This window comes from Lentinula edodes, assembly GCF_021015755.1.
Source record: "Lentinula edodes strain Le(Bin) 0899 ss11 chromosome Unknown C8R40scaffold_1, whole genome shotgun sequence".
NCBI classification, from domain to species: domain Eukaryota; kingdom Fungi; phylum Basidiomycota; class Agaricomycetes; order Agaricales; family Omphalotaceae; genus Lentinula; species Lentinula edodes.
In genome coordinates this window covers 1,936,151-1,954,253 of record NW_025764307.1, presented here as the reverse complement: position 1 = coordinate 1,954,253, position 18,103 = coordinate 1,936,151, and the positions used below count along the sequence as shown (strand labels likewise).

Sequence of the window (18,103 nt, the reverse complement as noted above, 5' to 3'; positions counted from 1 at the left end):
TATTTGGGTATTAAATCAACATGTACAAGTGAGAATCGTGAATCATGAGACTAAAGGGAACATGAGATGTAGATGCTAAAGTCGATGGGTCATCGTCGTAGGAACGATGGTAATGAGAAGTGGCCGTGTGGGTCAATGAAAACAAGTACGGTATCGGCGTTGCAAGGCAGAAGCTCCCGTTCGTACAACATTGAACGCAAAACACAGAAGCAACAAGACGAGAATCTATATGGTTCTAATGTGAGATGGTATATATTTGAGTGAACATAACGCACGATATCCCGAGTTTGGCGATCGATATTCAAAAAATCGAAAGTATCCGCAATATAAGTGGTTTTCAAGACGCTGCGATAAACAAAGGACCCGAAGTCTAATGCCTTTCGGTGGATGACTAGCAGGTAAAACGTGAGCTTTAGAATATTTACGAGTATGGGTGAACTTACGGGATCCATGGGAGGTTAAACTGGCCCCTGACAGCATGCCAACTACGAAACACAACGACGGCGGGATTTCAGGCCGAGCAACCAAAAAGAGAAACAAGCAAAAAACCTACACAATGTCAGAAATAGTTTGGGATAAGTAATCGAAAGACGTACAAGGCTTTGGACCTGATATATGTTATTCAAGGCATCGATGGCAGTGTCCTTGATGGCTGTAGCAATTTGTGATAAGCAAACGTGAACGAATGGCGGCAAATCCAAGTGGTTCGTAAGACTCTGAAGATTGAATGATCCTAGACCGGTTTGGGAATCGATTCAGAGTGTCGCAAACCTTTCGAAACAGTCTTACCAAGGCTCTCAAAACGTAGAGACGCGTAACCGACCCCTAGCAAAACGCCAGCCGTAAATCGGAACGACGAATATTGGTTGGTCTTGGTGATTTTCGGGTGGACAAATAATACGGTGAAATCTTCTCCTGGCCAAGATATCGTGGTGCAGCATTCGTGAGGATTATCGTCTGTAGGAATGTCGTTGGCAGCAGCAGCAGGGGAAAGAGTCGGTATCATCATTCGAGATTCTGTACCACCAAACCGTTTCGAGTCTTTGGTGATTTTAAACAGAAGAGCGGGGATTGAAAGATTGCTTTGTAGAAAGGTTTGCGACACTGCGGCAGTATCAAGATTAACGGATTGAAAGAAACCATTGTGGTGGCGAGCAGAAAGCAACGGCTCGTTTTCGGGGCAGGCCTCCCATTGAAGAAAACCGGCATTCCCGGCAACGGCAGAAAGTCCCCGTTGACCCATTGATCAATATTAATGAAAGTCGTTTATATCCTCCTCCATCCTAAGAACTTGTTTGAACTTCGACCTTTGTATCATGAACCGTTTGTTCTTGCGCGAATGAGCGACAGACTTGTATATAAGCTCTCTCCGCGATCCCTTAATATCCTGTCAGTGTCCTCACTTCCTACTATTTCCCGCATATCGTCCATCGGCAACAAAATGGTTGCAAAGAGCGCAGCGAAATCTCGTGCCACCACTCCTGAATACTCTCTTAGATCTCGATCCCGAACCTCCGACCGCTCTGCCAAGTCTCAGGTCTTCGGATCGCCTCCTCCTACTCCCAGCAGAATTTACGGGAGGAAATCCAAAGCTCGTTCTTATATGAATACACCTTCGCGTCTTCGCGGGCCTTCAGCAGCATCTACTTCGAGCACGCCTTTACACTATCGTAGATCCCTAGCAGACCCGATGCCTTCCTATACGATGCAAAGCCTGGCGCTTGACTATGAACTTCCTGTTCTTCCTGAAACACCTTCAGACTCATCTGCTTCGTCGTCGTTTGACTTGACCTCTATCGCAAGCTCATCTCCATCCACGAACTCGTCGGACTCAAACAGAGTATCTCGGCTTCACTCTTCGTAATGTCTCTTACTGACTTCTCACAGGTTGAAGAATCCGGGCTGGACGTGGATTCTGATTCTGATGACGAACCGGTGTTCATTTCGAGAGTGGGCAACTGCTTCTTCTGTCAATATACTGATGCTTACTTAGCTTATCGCTATAGATTATGCCAATCCAATCGTCGGCTTTCCGCGACAGTGACATTATGGACAAGCTTCGCCAAGTTCGTTTGGATCTTGAGAATGCCCGTAAGGTACGCAGTCCCTAGATTGCTCATTCCAAATCCTCCCTCAGACAATCGTGATCACAGGTATTTCGATCAGCTGAAGAGAACTGACACAAATGTCCCTGTTGCCTTGAAGTTATGTTGCAGCCTTTCATGTATGTATCTTCTACCTAATCTCTTGTTCAACGACCTGAAATTTTTTGTACCAGTCTCTGCTGTGGCCATACCTACTGTAAAGATTGTCTCATCAGATTGGCCAATATCTATCTGAACGCGAAGATGAATCTCGTTTGTCCTGATTGTCGCACCGTTCAGGGATGTTTCACTCCCATTCCTAACTATTTTATTCAATCTCATCTCGATAATATGTTGCGGCTGGAAGGCATCCCAACTCCCTCTCGTCAGCCGTTGCAGTGGCCGCTCAAATTTCAATCTGGGCCCACTCCATTACCCTTCCCACCCAGCGCTGCGACGTTCCCAGTCTAACGCCTTCTTCCCGTAATCATCTCAGTGGGGCGATATCGATGTTCCTGTGTATATCGCTACTTGTGCGCATGTATGGAGTGCTCAAATTTACAATTACATTCTTGTATATATATTGTTCCGTCTGCAGTCAAATATCGTGTCACGTTTGTTCAATAAACACATCTTAATTGCTCAAAACTTGATCCAAACAATCCAAACATTGAGAATATATCGGGAGCTCTATACCAACCTCAACTCAAAATAGTACTGTCTGCTTTTGGAAGAGTCAACACGAAGTTGATTACTTTACCTCTCTGATTCATTCTGAAGATTGGTAGTCGTAGTTATTGAGACGTGGCGAAATCATTCATCCGTTCGCTGCGACGTTAGAAGGCAGGTCCACAGAAGGGTTAGTGAAAGTTTTACATCTGCGACTAATGGAATCCAGAGAATAGTCGAGATGCCGTTCTTGTTGGTCACTCAGTCGGGATTGCCATCAAAGGAGTTCTTATTCGTGGTCGCAGGATAGTTTTGAGAATTTGAATGTTGGATTTGTAAATGAAGAGTTTACAGTAGGTGGGTGAGGTACCAAGACGGCTTCTAATTTGTTCGCATCGAGGGAGTCACAGCCACCCCGCCGTGCTTTGAATAACGAAAACACATAATCCGGAATGGTTCCCTCCGAGCAATCATTCCGGGTATCATGGGGTTTGGCTGAAGAATTAGTGGGATTGTCTAAAGCTAGATATTATCCATTAGCTTCCTTGACACTAAGGAGTTGAAGCAACACGTACCGAGGGACAAGTAGGGAGGACAGACATTCCATACCCGCTTCACCAGTTTCGCCACATTGCGTTCCAAACTTCAAAGATTTTATGGAAAACAAGAACGCCCGTACCGCAGTAGAGTCATGACTTCCTAACGGGGTCAAGTTCATATCGTGATCATGGGCGAGAGGAAATGAGACTCAGATATTACTCAAGGAGACTTGGACGATGTAGTTGGACAGCCACGACATCCTATCAAACAGTGCAGACGTTGGCTTGCGGCTGGTTCTTGAGCGCACTGCTCACGTTCAATCATATCCTCCTGTACAAGGTTATCAATCAAATCACAATAGACCTGTTTGAAGAAATAGATTCACTTGAAGGTTAATCCATAAAGTCATCCCATTTCCCCAATTAAGCTTGGTTGCATCACAGTATGAATCTTCGTAGCGACAACTTCGAGGGCTTTACTCCCAGATCCCTGGCTCTCAGATTGAATCTTGAAGTCGATGATAACGAATGCGCTGTGTTGATGTCTTTTGAGCCCGAATGAGTGAGGCGTCATGCTCAAATGTGGAGCGAGAGAAAAAGCGTCTGAGTAGTAGTCTCAGGTTTTGAAGAAGCGGGAGGAGATGGGAATCCTTGGATCGTGTCTGCTGGGTCACCGCAAGCAGATCATTGAAGGTAGAGTAAGTATTCGAAGACTTTTAAACAGCGAGGACTTCCCGTGTGCACATGAGGTTGAATGCGACCGCTCAATGGATCCTAGTTCAAGGCTTGAATCAGAACGGAACGAGGGTAAGACTTTCCACGTCTGCAAAGATATCACAGCTTGTCAGAAGATGAAGGTATTGACTGACTGACCTCAAATCATCTGCAAAAATGTTTTGTCGCCTCCCGGATTTCAGATGGTTGTCATACATTATAATGATAAGCTGACCGACAGGATCGATATCCTGGCCATTGTTCAGAACTCCGAGGAATGCTTTTAAGTGCTTAATGGTCTTGTTTAGAAGGATCTTACGAAGGTTGTCGGAGACGTGGTGATCCGATATGGAGCTCTCGAGAGTAGCAATGGGTTGACGAGGAAAGGAACAGGATGTATTAGATTTTTTAATGGCATAACGAGGTATGATGAGACGGGCGCTAATCGTTGTTGCTCTTTCATTCATTCTTTTCACGTTCTCTCATCTCTCGTAGACACCATCCCCTTCAGCAAAGGCAAATGAGGTGAGATCGTTGCTCTGCTTTATACCGCCCTCTCCAGCCCATCCACAGCTTCATCCTGGTAGCGTAACCTCTTCTTCGGGGCAACCTTTGAAGCACCGTAACATATTCTACGAGCCTGTGGAAGTAGCAAGATCTATATTAACGCATTCTACTGGCATATATATGCAGGCATTTTCGTGCCATGGACCGGGCCATTGAGTACTGTGCGAGGCACCTGGAGCCATAGCTGGCAATAGCGTTGTCAATATGCGAGTTCTCAAGTACCTCACTCTTGTGAGGGGACGTTCAAAATCAGAGTACGAGAGCTTTGCTCGTTTCCAGCTTCTTTGGCAACGTCTCTTTGCATTCTGAACAGCATACCAATAGTATTGCACTATGTGAGGTTAGTGATTTTTATGATTATGGATGGCCTATACTGATCAATGGACATAATTAGATTGTAAGGTCAATATCGTTCCTCGGATGAGCCAGTGTAGTGCCTGAGCGAACATCCACGGAAACTTCAGGATTTGCAGATTTGAGAAATGAACACGAACCCAAAAATACCCCTAGGAAAAGTCATCATTATTAGACCCCCGACCGCTGGCGAACCGGAACACTAGCCATCCGTACTAGACAGCTACGCCCATCGTTGAACCACACAGACCGTGGTCAGAGGATGTGGACGTCGCCAGATGTGGGCAGAGTAAGTATCAAGAATATCCAATTCTGACTCAACTTTCTCGCAAAAATCAAGTTCGCCCCAAGCACAACGGTCCCCCTTTAAGAGATTAATACGGAGCTCCTGTCAACGTTCTTGTACCCTTCACAAAAGCCGGAATACTACGGATTGGAGGGTCTCTGCTCGAAGTAACTTCGTCGTGTTTGTGCTCATTTGTCTGTTGAGTAATCGCGAGACTCTTTTGCAGCGTTTTGTCCTCAGCCTCGCACAATGGCCCGTCGCCGTACTCATCAGCTGCAGTCGCTGTATCGCCAACGAACTTCGCGACCAATCTCACCTTCGGACGGACCTGGTTGGATTTACGTCTACATCGACAACGGCAACGAGTTCAAGATTGGAATGACAAAGAACTTCGAGCGCCGTCAGCGGGAATGGGACAGAAACTGTCCTTGCCTGGATAGGATTTGGTTTAAACCAATACTGGCTGCGAATAGACGTAGAGCGGGTGAGTTTCCTCTGTATCACTCTTGCTGATTTCTTCATGCTCTTTAGAATCTGTTGTCCACATTCTTCTGGAGATTCAGTGCGTCGATCGGCCCCAGATTTATTGCCATTCGTGTATGAAGTATATGTAAAATTCGTTTCGATTTCTAACGCAACTCAAATCAGGCTGTCGGGTACACGTCGAGAAATTTGTTTTTGCTGGTAATCGCAGGGATATTCGGAGGAAGATCTTGGGTCCAGCGTTGCGGTGGGCAGTGATGATTTAAAGGTATGTTTCATTTTGTGTATTCAAACTTTCAATCAGCTTACGAGCAATTGATTAGGAGGAAAACTTGTATCTATAGACGTTAATGCTTGTATGTATCGAAGTACGAAAACTTCTGCCTCGCGGCAATGGCAAGATCACTTATTAAATGAGAAATAGTGTGTTTTACTCAGTCAAGATAAGTAGTTCGTCAAAACTTTTGGAGTTCACAGTAAAACTCATACATGTTCTAGTTTATTCTGCGCTACGATCGGGTGCGTTTTGAGGATACCGAGGGTTTCTTGTTCTAGCTATCACCCGGATTCTATCTTCGATTTTTTTCTTCGAAGGGGACCTCTCACGCTGTGCAAGCCAGAGACACAGTCAATCATCTGGTTCTATTTGTACATTGCTGAGTTATCGATTTTCCTTCTTTATGTCTATGTACTGATTGCGGTATTGACAAGCTGTCCATTCTGTACAATTCCGACTACGTATGAAGCCCCACTGTATAAATGCTGCAGGCGGATTTGCTACGCAGTTACGGTCAACGCCCGAAGGATTGGTCACTCACGATGGTGTTGAATGTTCGATGAAGGTCTGCTAGGGTGCCCGAATGATGTGTGACCGATTCCCGACGCACTCCCAATCCATGACCGTCGAGCGTCCATTTAATTTCTCAAGCGCGAATGATAATCTTGATCGCGAGATAATGATGAACGATAAGATTATCTTAATTGCTTGATTAATCATATCAGTTTTGAGCGATATTGATAATTTTTTAAGCCACATTGTCTGCCCAAAACAAGTAATATTTTAAGATCAAGAAAGATTTTTTTGATTGCGTAGGAAAGATTGTCTTTGTCATTACATATATAATGCAAATCTGCAGCCAAGAAAGATCATATTATCATTTGCCTGGTTCGTGTGAAATCATTTTTGTTATTTGGGCAAGTATTTTACAGGAAAAGATAAGCTATTTTAGTCATTGGGATTGATATCTTTTTCGTGTGAATATTATAGAGTCCGCCGTAGTGTAACCGAATGAGACGAGAAAAAGTAATTGTGACAGAGGGTGACAGTCCCGTGATATCCCGTGCCGGTCACAAGAAATCAATACAATTCAACTCAGTGTTACATTTGGCCAAATAAGGTGAAACTACTACCATAAAAGGAAATCAAAATTGTATGCAGCGGCGTATATAAGGACGATACTTCCGTAAACTACAGCCTCGTAACCTCGTATCATCATTTTGCCTCATAACCCCGCGATGATGATACCGGGCGATTAGAAAGAGTGAATTTTGCATGAACCTTGTAGAAACATTGGGATAGCACCTGATCGCACTATGTATACATAATTAGATTGAGGTATTTCGTCGATGAAATTCGATAGTGCGCTGAGCCCAGACCTTACACAGTGACCATACATAGATGAGCTGGATTGAGGTCAACATTAGGGGAATCGTGGCGGTTAGCTTGAATCAAGCTTGAACGAAGAGTGAAGAGTTGGGACATACATGATACTTGAATGAGATGACATATGCCTTCGGAGAGCTCCACCATAAGCGAAAAGCGAGAAGTTTCAAGTCTCAGAGATATCATCACAGATCATTATCGGAGCATCACAAGGGAATCGAGTGAATGCTGTGAGTCGCCATTTGCAAAATCAGTGCGGGGACCTGTAAAAGCCTGTGAAGGAGGCGGAGGTCATCGCCCATCGATCGCCTACTCGGATCAAGTTGTTGCCGGATTGCCGTCTATTCTAACTTCCAGAACTTCAAGTCTACACTCCTTTTACAGTGTACACTTTTGGCCTTCATTCGATGAGGAAGACTGAGGTCGGTTCCATTCGCTCAAAAGGACGTAAAGCTGCCTCACAGGAACTTGAAGAAGTCCCCTCTGCAGTAGTCTTCTCAATTATTTTGAAACTTAAATCGCAAGTCCCGACGCGAAATTTCACCCCTCCGTCGGGGTATATTTTCACAATTTAAATGGCGCAAGCCCCAGTTCATGATCATTCTTCCACTGCGACTGGTTCTCTCTCGCTAGCAGGTCTAGTCTCGACTTCGCGGTTTGGTCTGATTTAACATGCTACTCACATACGGCCTTCTCTTATTCTTATATGTCTTTGCCCAACTCGTCTCTGGAGCTCCTCTTCCTTCCAAAAGGAATCTCGTCTCTATCCGTAACGATCTGGATCCTTTGGCCAACAGCAAGACAATTTCGGACAACCTGGAGTTTGCCTCGTTGCACAAGTATCCGGACCCAGATTCCGCTTCGGTCGTGTTATCTACGGACAAATTTCTCAGCATGAACAGAGGATCGGACTATTTCGCTAGGAAACCCGCTATGGAATTTTACCCAGCCGACTTTGAGCGCAGCGACGTCGATGAAATTTCGGCCATGGATGACAATGAATCCATGCTTCCAGAAGGCGAGACAGATCTGGTTATCCGTTCTCGCAACGACTTGGCTATACATGCTCGTACTGTGGAGTCCCTTCAGACAGCCGGTAAAGGAATGCAGTCAGCCGGCGAAATTATGGGTAAAGTCGCTAAAGCGGCCGACGCCATACCTGAAGTGGGGGAGATCATTGGGACGGCCATTCAAGTCGTGGCTACTTTCGTGAAATACATTGGGAAGCTTTTGAATGAAGTAGCGGAAGCTGAGAAAGAGTCTGCTCATGTGAGTTTTTTTCCTATCATGTTTGTGACGCTTGCTTACCTTCTTTTGTACTACAGGCCCGGTGGGTTTTCTTCATATTCTTAAACGCCCTCTTTTCAACGCCCTCTTCAGTGGAGAGTTTACGAAGAAAGTTACAGACCAGACTTTGAAAGGTAAGTGACTTCAAGCTCTAACGCTTCTTCAGCTTGGAACGCTACACCCTAGAGCATCCTGGATGGCTTATAGTCACCGTCCATCCCAAGCACACCGTCTTCTTTCAAGGCCAGGAAAACATCGACTGGGCTCATGATAAAACTCATATCACAACCGTGAGTTTTTTCACTATTGATCCATCAAGGAATCCAGCTCTCATAGACTTCATTTCCCAGAAAGTCGGCTTTTTCGAATTCGATGTTTACAGTGGTAGGTGTTCTATACGACGTGCGACTAGACGCAGGTTGATCGTGTCCAAAACTAACTAGCTCGCGCCGGCATTTTCATGAACGATGGTGATGGTGGATATCAGAATGTAAGCCGACAACTTAACACTGCTGCAAAATTTAACGTTACCAAACCTAGTGGGCTTTTTCTGCCCCGCAGAATAAACTTCAAACATATGGCGATCAAGGACATCGTCTAGTTTAGTGAGTGAAAATATCTTGTACCGCGAGAAGAACACCCGTTTGTTGAGACGATTCCTTTCCATAGCACAGGTGGTCCGCCCAAAAATTCGAAACCCAAGTCAGGCAATTGCGGTATCCACCTTTATCAGTACCAGAAGAATGAAAAAAGATCCAATCCGACCAACCACTATACGCTTGTTGTGGTCATCAAAGATGCAGCTGGGACCATCGTAGGGTTTGAAGGGAACGGTGATACATCCAAACCAGTACTCGTTCGCAGTCAGTTGCCTCTGGCCCTTCAGATTACTGCGGGCGAGAAGGATAGCTCGCCCTTGACCTTCACGTACGGCAAGGACACGTGGAAAAGCAACGTCAAGTCCCACTGTACGGTGGGATCGTATGCGTCTGGCAGTAGGCAGATGGATTGCGGTTTCCAATGTACCTTTTAAATAGGTGGGGCATCACAATCTCGAAATCCCTTCGCCGCCTCTAAAAATACAATAACAGGTCAATCAACGACGAGTCGCGTTCCTGTCCGCGAAATGTGCGATTTTCAGTCTTCCGACGAATGCGTGTCGAGCTCCTCCAGATTAGATAATGGATCTCGGACAAAGGATTCCAGGGCTGGTCCAGGGAACGTCCGCTACCATATCTGGTCACATTCAGTATTAATACCTGCCTGGTGATTGGAAGGAGGGACTGGGGCCAAGTGTCACCAGACTGGGTTTTCATCTTGATGTACCATAATCTTTTGCTGGAAAACACGATTATGACTCTTAGTTCGGCTTCGGACTTGGATTGTCGTTATCACTTGTTACAGTAATCACACCAGAAGGAGAAAAAATTCCGCTCGACGGAATTACCAAAATTCAGTGCAACTGATATATCATGTGACCGCGGATAAACTATATCGGGTATATCGCCGGTCACATGATATATCAGTTACGCTGAATTGTTATGATTCTGTCGAGCGGAATTTTTTCTCTTTCCGGTGTGAATACTAGAGACCCGATAGGCCACTAATATATATTATTATGGCACTAGTAAAGTATGTAAGGGAGCGTACAGTATCTACTAAAGATGTAGTGTAAGGTAGCAAAGGTGAAGATTCACTAAAACGACAGCAGAACAGTGTGAAGTGCCAACAAGATGCGCGACGAAGTGAATACAGCAACACATTTATAGTGAAAAAGGACTAGTATACACTGGCTCTTATTCAACGCACGATGATGGAAGTATGAAGAGTAAGGGAACGCAAGAAAACAGCCGAGTAACGGGTTGGTGGTAAAACATCGACGAAGGACAACAGGGGTGGAAGGGGGAAGTGGGACACTATGATATAAAGATCATGAGAGTGTAACGGATAACAACATGATTGAGAGGAGCTGATACAACACAATATAACAGGAAACAACCGAAAGAGAGAAGCGAAAGAAAACACTTTCCGAATGAGGAGCTAATACTAATCAGGAAGGATTGTTGAACGACGGGACTTGAAACAAGGATAACCTAATCGTCAAAGATCGAGATAAAATGACTTTGGGAGTGTACCCGAAGAACATGCAGACGGGTAGGGGAGGAGGCCAGGGAAGGAGGAGGAAAGTATTTGGAGGCAATTTGTTGGTATTCGGAACCGAAATGGGAGGCCGAGTAAATGTTTAAGGATAGGGAACAGAGGAGGATGGAGAGAAAGAGAGGAAGGATTTTGAATGGCAAGGAATGGAGAGAAAGAGAGGAATGGTTTTGAATGGCAAGGAGAGTGGGTGTGAGAATGAAAACAGGCGAGAATATTAACGAAATATCAGTTGGAGAGACATTCTTGAATGAAAGTAGGGGACCACTGCCTGACAGAGGGTCGGTCTTGACAATAACACAAAGAGGATTCGGGATATGAACGAAAGAAGGTCGCGATGATTTGGGGGAGATTCGAATAAAGCCGAGGAAAAGTGTGAACCACCGTATGGAAATCAATAGGCTGACAAATAATCAAGTTCCACCGTCGAATCGATAACACTATCCATACTGCTTCTTGCGCTCCAATACGACGTCTCCTCTCCACTAGTCAACGATTCGGAATCGCTAATCGCGAAAGGATCCAACGACAACATGACAACCGATTTAGGAACCTGCTCTGATCTATTTCTCTTGGGCTGCGGACTGAGAGAAAGGCTACGATCACTGCACGCCAGATTCTGTGCGTACGCGAATTGCCCGGACATTGGTGTAATTGGGCTTTGCATAGGAGTTTCTATGTCTCCATCTAACCCTAAATCCCTCTTCATCGGAGCATTTGCGTTGACTGGAAGATTCTTCGGCAAGGAAGCTACGGAAAGAGGGATAGGAATCCCTTTCTCGCCAAGGATCATACCGGCAGGTTCCATCATCATTTTCTCGAGGCGCCTATGCGCGTTTTCCAAAGAGTCTGATGTATCCGAATCTGAGGATAACAAACTACAACGTGAACGCAAAACACGCGAAGTTGCAGCAGCTGATAAATGATCGACTCCAGCGAAAATAGAGTCAGGGCTTGGGGTTGAAGGAGAAAGGATCAAAGGGAAGGGAGATCCTTTTCTCTTATGGCCCATTGGCTTCAAGTCGGTTCGTCTTTGAGCAAGGGACAATATTTGTGATGGTACAGAAGGAGGCAACACCGCGGAATCCTGTCTCAATTACATAGATATGGTATTCACTCGGGATAAAAAAGCAAAGAAAACGAACCTCGCTTCTCGAAGGTCTACTAGACCTTCTCCGTGGCATGACTTCGCTACTCCTGGACAACCCTGTATGACGAGAAATCTTCCTTAAGTTGACGAGGTCCTCATCGCTAGTGTAAGGCAGTCCAAGTGTCCAATCTTTCTCGCTTTGTCTTTTCGACAGCCGGAAAGATCCCGGAGGCGTAATTGGAGGAGAAGGTAAACTGCTGTTGCTGTCATCAGAGTACGAACTATCGATAGGAACTGATGGAAGCGGGCCTGTCGGAGGCTTGCTTTTCGGTGGAAGAGGCAATGGACACGTCGGTACAGGCTTCTGCTTGGGTCGACCTGTGGGCGAAACACGCTTTCGGCGCTCGCTTGATTTCGCTCTCGAAACTGGCGGGGTACTGGTCAGGAAATGACCGAACTCTGCTGCGGATTCATCGTTTGCAGACAACTCTTTGACTGCAACAATCGACTGCGCGGGATGACTGGATGAGAATGGATGGACGAGATTGGACGAAAAGACGCTGGAACCGCCCTGGGAGCTTCCGGCACTTGTTCGACGCGTCACGACTTGTACGCTGCCTTTGGCAAAGGGATCCAAGTCAGACGCGTCAAGAGAGTGCGAATGCATAGAAGACTCTGATGATTGCTCGGCTGGTGTTCGACGGGAGGAGTTGGTAGAATAAGATGACATCGAAGAATACCTCGACTGGGTGATGAGCGAATTAGAGACGCTGATGAGGTCGCCATGGGAAGCAGAAGACGCTGCACTTTGGAGACAGGATACTGAGGAAGAAGAAGAAGCGCGTCGATGTGTTCTGGGGGATTGAGGAGGAGTAAGCAGCGATTCTGAAAATTCGGAGTCGCCAGAGTCACTTGTGTTTTCTAGGGGAACGACACTCGAACCACAATCCGAGCCGTGTCGAGAGAAAATGGAGGCGCTGGTACCGAATCGCTCGTGGCGGTCTGCTAAGGGAAGATAGGGCACAAAAAGTGCAATTTCGGATTTAACCTGTGCCTTCTGATCGAGTAAAGACACGGTAGGAATAGGCTTTAAAGGTGAAGATGGCTCAGAGGTAGCCATTAAAGGCTCGGACCGAGTAGACTTTGATCCTGAGCTTGGCAAAGGTGGCGGAAGCGACTGGTTGAACTTGCCAGACCCATATGCCAGCAAGGACTTGATTTTGCGCAAGACGCGAGGACTACCTGGTGACGATTTGGAAGTGGAAGTAGGAGGTAGAGATGGAGAAGGTTTCGCGTTTTCTGACGAGGAATAGGATGAAGATGGAGGGAAAAAAGAATCAAAAGTGGTAAGTTTTGAGTCCAGAGAATTATCGATCTCCAACGCCGTAGAGACGAGTTCTGTGAATTCACTGAGAGAAAAGGCAGCAGACATGGTCGAAAGTGTACTAGAAATCCTAGCCGGTGGTTGTCCAATGTCCTTCTTGGCCCCTGGCATCGCTGAGGGTAGAGAAATAGAAGAAATAATTCGAGACAAGGGCCTACCATTAACATAATATACGTTATCCAGATTCAGAAATTACACGTAATGTATGAAAGCTATCTATCCGGATTTAGAAGGTGTTTAGCCCATTTTGTGTGGCATCCACGTGATGCGCATTTACTGACAGTGACAGCTCGTCTATCCTTTCTCATAGACCTCGAGTCTCGGGCATGAAAAAGAATGTATATGTTCCGGGCCACAAAAGACAAGGTGAAGATTACATATTTTTTCAAATTGAGAGTCCTCCCCGAACTCGTTGTAAAATGTTAACTGTCTACAAAGGTCCCCACAGCCGTAACAATCTAGAAATCGGCTACCAAGAAGGCATTTTATCTTTGTATCCGAAGCTATCCGAAGCATCCGACCTCCGACAGCCTCCAAGCCTTGACAGAGAAACCCAAAGCCCCACCTCCAGATGAAAACGCCACAAAGTCTAAGCTTGAAGTCTATATGCATTCCTCGAGTTCAATTCGTTCCCGAATCGGTCACTGGTAAGTATAAAGGGAACGCTAACTGCTGCTAACACTAGTAGACACGGATATATAGAAACAATGGTAAGTGGTCGGTTCTGATTCCGCCTTGTCGAGTGGCGTTGATATTTTTTTTTGAAGAACTTAGAATAGCTCGAAATACTACAAGCTCGGAAGAGAATTCGCATTCGAGGTTGATTAGGAAATTTACCTAGAAGACCTTGAAAGTACTTCTCTCGGCTGACTATCTCCTCCTGAACATTCTGCGTAACCAAATGACTCAGCTACGGAGCGCAGATCTTTTTGCTTTCCCTTAGTAGGAATTCAATTCGGAGGTAGTAGGACCAGAGACGACCTGAATTATTCCTTATTATATTATCGTCGTCCAAGGTCGTCCACTGCTATGGAAATACCTACGATCATCAAGAATGACCTCTTCTTGTCTTTTTGAGGATCGCTCTGGGGTGGGGATTCTTTTTTACTCCTCGAGCTCCCTATCGGCGCCAGTGTCGCTGCAGTGTCCTGGCCATCATCAGTGTTTTCTGTGTACGTTTCCTGTGGCGTTGAATCATCAATTTGAATGCATCACCAGGGCTTACCAGACGGCAATACACCGTAGAACCCAACATGTAGAATTGTCCCAACGCCTGTGGAACGCGGACAAATCAAGATGAATATTAGTAGTAGAATAAATGAGCAATTACAGGAAGTTCCGAGTCCTCGACTCACACTGGCGCCTTCTCCGCACTTCTTCCTCCCATACATCCCTCGATGGATTGTGGCTGAGGCTGACAGCTCAAGGTACGTTGTGTTACAAACTTTACAGAACACTCACCTCATTGCGCTGCTCCAGGCTGCTCCCTCATATCTAGCCCTCATCAGCTTCTCGAGTGACAAGTTGTTCCTGGGAGTATTGCGAAGCGCCTCCGTCCATGTCATTATCTCGTTCGACCTTGCAAGAGCTGCATATTGGCGCTCCACAATCAACTAAATTTCTCGTTGACATTGGCGCGAGATAGAAAGGATTTGGTTAAAACTAAAGTTTGGGCCAAATAAATGTCAAAATTCTGAAGCCTTCAAAGTCCCCCGCCGACTGCAACTCCGGCTGTCATTCCGGGCCATCCATGCTCCGAGTACTATTCTCCGTTTAACGTCTCCAGTGCGGTCTACTAGTTGATTGTGATGTTGGAGTTGGAGGACGTCGTATTGATTCCTAGAGAAATCGATGGCGAAAAAAGAGACAACACCTGGAAAGGTCAAGAAACAAATCATGATTTTCGCCTCCTTCGATCCTGCCACTGAATAGTCCGCGTCTGAAATCAAGCCTTATGGTCTGTTCAAGGTGGTGCGCCACGACTGTTTAGACCTGAGAAGAATATGACGCGTCTTGCGCGGTCATCCGAAAGCCTTGCCTTATCGGTGATATGTTCCTGCATCTTCCGTTCGTTTGACGAATCCGAGTCGAATGATATGGATGTAGCCTTCCAACACGAACGCGCTGTTGGAACCCATCAAAAATTTAGTCATTATTACCCAAACATAAATTCGGAACATCGAATATACGAGTCCGACCCACTATCATCAGAACTCGATCAGGTGGGTTCATTTTGAGTGCTCTTCAAGCTTTGGGTGTCTCAGCCTCCCAACACGCTCTCCTCTATGTCATTCTATCTCCTACCGGTGCATATTTCCGCATGGGACCAAAGCCCATTTCCTTGCTAGCAAAACGTTCGCGCCTGGCGTGGTGGAACGGAATTGCACAAGATTTTGGGGAACTACGCTCCAGGATTCTTCCACAGTGAATGGCAGCTCAACAAGGGTATGTCCAGATCCTGCGGCTATCAAGGGATGAGATCGAGCGGAAGGTTACAGACTCGGAGGCGGATGCGATGAACACCTTTGTCGTTGTAACGCTGGTCAATAGAATCTAACGATACCTTCTCGCATTCCAATCTCTCGCTGAATTTCTTACTTCGAAATATATCGACGGATGGAACTATACTTCTTGGTGTCACCCGAGAATCGATTCTGGCCATCGCTAAGGCTCGTTCCGAGTCTGTTGGGAAACTTATCCTTCCTGGTGTATCGTCTATCCAATGTCTACACCCGCAGGAACATATTACAAAAAATATTTCATGTATATACAACTACCGTCGTCGCACCTGTAGGACGTGTTGGGTCCCTGGACTTGAAGAAGCCGGTGAAGAACCTGGTCTTGATCGTTGTCATATAAGAGGGGTGTGTCCGTCGTGAGTAAGAGTCATCCAGTGGTTCATTCCCAGAAGCAGAACACATGTTTCGTCTATCAATAGGACTGCATAGTGTACACTGTAGCTAATGAGGTGCTACTTGTTGTGTGGGGGCGTTTTCATTTTACCACCAGCTGCGTCACCTCCCACACCCAACATTTGCCAATAGAATCCAACAAAACCTTTCCGCAGCTGCAAGCTCCATTCCGGCGATTTCACCGCCTCCTCAGGTTTAATCATCGAGTTGTAATTCCAATACTTCCAAAGATGTAGATCCTCATTGTCAATCATGTTCCACTGCAATAGGCGCTGGAGTATTTGCTCGATATACAACAAGTTCGAGTCGGCTTCGATGTCGCGCAGTTGGCTCTCTGCATTGTTCCATCTTTCTGCCGTAGAAAAAATAGCATGACCCAATCGAATCCCCTCCTGACGGCTTGGGAGGGACACTGGCAGTCCTTTCCATTTGAGAGCCGGCTTACCCATTGGAACCGCTCTAAACTCGGCATCCCCAATTCGAAGACTCCAGATCTCATCAATTCGTACCGGGTCATTGGTTTCCATCATTTGCTGATTCTTTGAGTTTTGGCGTATGAGCCACAATTCGCTGTAGATGGGCTTTGGCTGGGCTGAAAAGTTTTGACCATGAGTACAAGCATACAGAAAACGTTGAAACTGAGGGACTTACGGTCCATGCGTTGCTCAAGTTGACCTGTTGTGTCACCGACGGGGGCAGCTATGGCTCCAAGGAGGCTTGACAACAAGAAGAGCGCAGAAAACAAGCGCAACTTGAGTGGGATCGATAGCATGGGCAAAGTGAGGGGGATGTGCAAGCCTGAAATTGAAGGCAAGTGTTCAGATTCAAGATGAAGAAAAGAATTACGGCACATACTGGTGTAAGGTGTAGGAGAATGTTTGACCAGAAAACCAATTTGAAGTGTATGATATCAACAGCCTGAGCGAAACCCCACTAATTTATCTGTTGAATATAACGAGCAAGAAGAGCAGAACAGGGAGTCACATACCGAACCAGCGTGAGTGGAACACGATGAGAGAGATAGATAGAGGGCAATTTTGCAACTACTATTTATCATCACTCCAGTTGCTGTGTAAATTATATCCCTAGATATAGATAGATAAATACGCGGCTCCGTCGCGTTCTTCCTTCGCATCAAAACCAGCCTTGCATACTGGGCAAAAATCTCTACGGTTTCTCAGGGACCCTGATTATACCCTATGATCCCTTTGCCTGATCCTCAGGAATTTTGGGTGGGACTTAGGGGGGGAGGGGGGGGGGGGGGTCTCCAGCTATGGTATTGAGGCCCATATAAGTGCCCAAAATTTCTGAAGTCGGTAGGTCTTGTGCAAATTTGAGGGTGTTTTCCCGAATTTTCTATGTTGGCTTCCGCCTACGGCGATCTTTTGTCCGAACTTTCCGATGGCTACCAACCAAAAATTTTTTTTGGGGGCGAGGTGTCTTTACTTGTCTTGTCTTGCCCGAACAACCCAACCACTCCCAACCATTCATCTCGGATCACCATGTATAATCAGGGGTGCCTCGGTAGTGCCTCAGTGGCTCTCAGTGGCTTCCCTCTCGGATATCAATATCTCTCACAGTATGATGTTATTCAACTGTGTATAGCTTCAAATCCTGTTTCGTCCTGTACCGGAACAGCTGAAATTCAGGTTGAGCTTGGCCAACGGTGCTGGAAGCGTACAATCCTGCAAATAACCGACGGAAGAACAACTACCCCCTTCTATAAGCACGTAGCACTGACCTGGATAACAGGTCAAAAACTCCTCTGTTCCGTTTCCATCACAAATACCCAGTGGAAGATGTTTTCTGCGCCTTCCGCAAATACCGGCTTATAGGTCCAATCTGGCAATTGTACATTCACACCTACTCACACCCGTTCATCATAAGTGCGACACGGTTAAAGTAAAAATGGAA

The 18,103-nt window shown here is 46.0% G+C and overlaps 7 protein-coding genes across 7 annotated transcripts; 3 read left to right on the top strand and 4 right to left on the bottom strand.

The window, feature by feature from the left end:
- Nucleotides 1-10: 10 nt before the first annotated feature.
- On the bottom strand, nt 11-1,243 carry C8R40DRAFT_1065192 (uncharacterized protein; the record flags this gene model as incomplete). Its single annotated transcript, XM_046225632.1, has 5 exons — nt 11-235; nt 276-391; nt 444-549; nt 597-652; nt 772-1,243. 5 exons carry the CDS (start codon nt 1,241-1,243, stop codon nt 11-13), a joined length of 975 nt encoding a protein of 324 aa, XP_046092633.1.
- A 198-nt stretch (nt 1,244-1,441) lies between these two features.
- C8R40DRAFT_1065191 (uncharacterized protein) lies at nt 1,442-2,555 on the top strand (the record flags this gene model as incomplete). Its single annotated transcript, XM_046225631.1, has 4 exons — nt 1,442-1,840; nt 1,888-1,950; nt 2,007-2,096; nt 2,385-2,555. The coding sequence occupies 4 exons, from the start codon at nt 1,442-1,444 to the stop codon at nt 2,553-2,555; spliced, it is 723 nt and encodes a 240-aa protein (XP_046092632.1).
- A 2,907-nt stretch (nt 2,556-5,462) lies between these two features.
- C8R40DRAFT_1065190 (uncharacterized protein) lies at nt 5,463-5,962 on the top strand (the record flags this gene model as incomplete). The annotated part of the gene is made up of 4 exons (XM_046225630.1): nt 5,463-5,613; nt 5,654-5,697; nt 5,745-5,775; nt 5,862-5,962. 4 exons carry the CDS (start codon nt 5,463-5,465, stop codon nt 5,960-5,962), a joined length of 327 nt encoding a protein of 108 aa, XP_046092631.1.
- A 1,700-nt stretch (nt 5,963-7,662) lies between these two features.
- Nucleotides 7,663-10,134, top strand: C8R40DRAFT_1078691 (uncharacterized protein). The gene is made up of 9 exons (XM_046227020.1): nt 7,663-8,628; nt 8,685-8,689; nt 8,740-8,780; nt 8,833-8,936; nt 8,997-9,030; nt 9,090-9,136; nt 9,187-9,251; nt 9,316-9,683; nt 9,738-10,134. Exons 1-8 carry the CDS (start codon nt 8,032-8,034, stop codon nt 9,677-9,679), a joined length of 1,257 nt encoding a protein of 418 aa, XP_046092630.1. The 5' UTR covers nt 7,663-8,031; the 3' UTR covers nt 9,680-9,683; nt 9,738-10,134.
- Nucleotides 10,135-11,197: 1,063 nt separating this feature from the next.
- Nucleotides 11,198-13,388, bottom strand: C8R40DRAFT_1065188 (uncharacterized protein; the record flags this gene model as incomplete). The annotated part of the gene is made up of 2 exons (XM_046225629.1): nt 11,198-11,890; nt 11,949-13,388. The coding sequence occupies 2 exons, from the start codon at nt 13,386-13,388 to the stop codon at nt 11,198-11,200; spliced, it is 2,133 nt and encodes a 710-aa protein (XP_046092629.1).
- An 828-nt stretch (nt 13,389-14,216) lies between these two features.
- Nucleotides 14,217-14,842, bottom strand: C8R40DRAFT_1065187 (uncharacterized protein; the record flags this gene model as incomplete). The annotated part of the gene is made up of 5 exons (XM_046225628.1): nt 14,217-14,258; nt 14,321-14,445; nt 14,503-14,550; nt 14,633-14,691; nt 14,739-14,842. The coding sequence occupies 5 exons, from the start codon at nt 14,840-14,842 to the stop codon at nt 14,217-14,219; spliced, it is 378 nt and encodes a 125-aa protein (XP_046092628.1).
- A 1,916-nt stretch (nt 14,843-16,758) lies between these two features.
- Nucleotides 16,759-17,439, bottom strand: C8R40DRAFT_1078676 (uncharacterized protein). The gene is made up of 2 exons (XM_046227019.1): nt 17,178-17,439; nt 16,759-17,122 (listed from the first exon to the last, which is right to left on the bottom strand). Exons 1-2 carry the CDS (start codon nt 17,322-17,324, stop codon nt 16,889-16,891), a joined length of 381 nt encoding a protein of 126 aa, XP_046092627.1. The 5' UTR covers nt 17,325-17,439; the 3' UTR covers nt 16,759-16,888.
- Nucleotides 17,440-18,103: the final 664 nt, after the last annotated feature.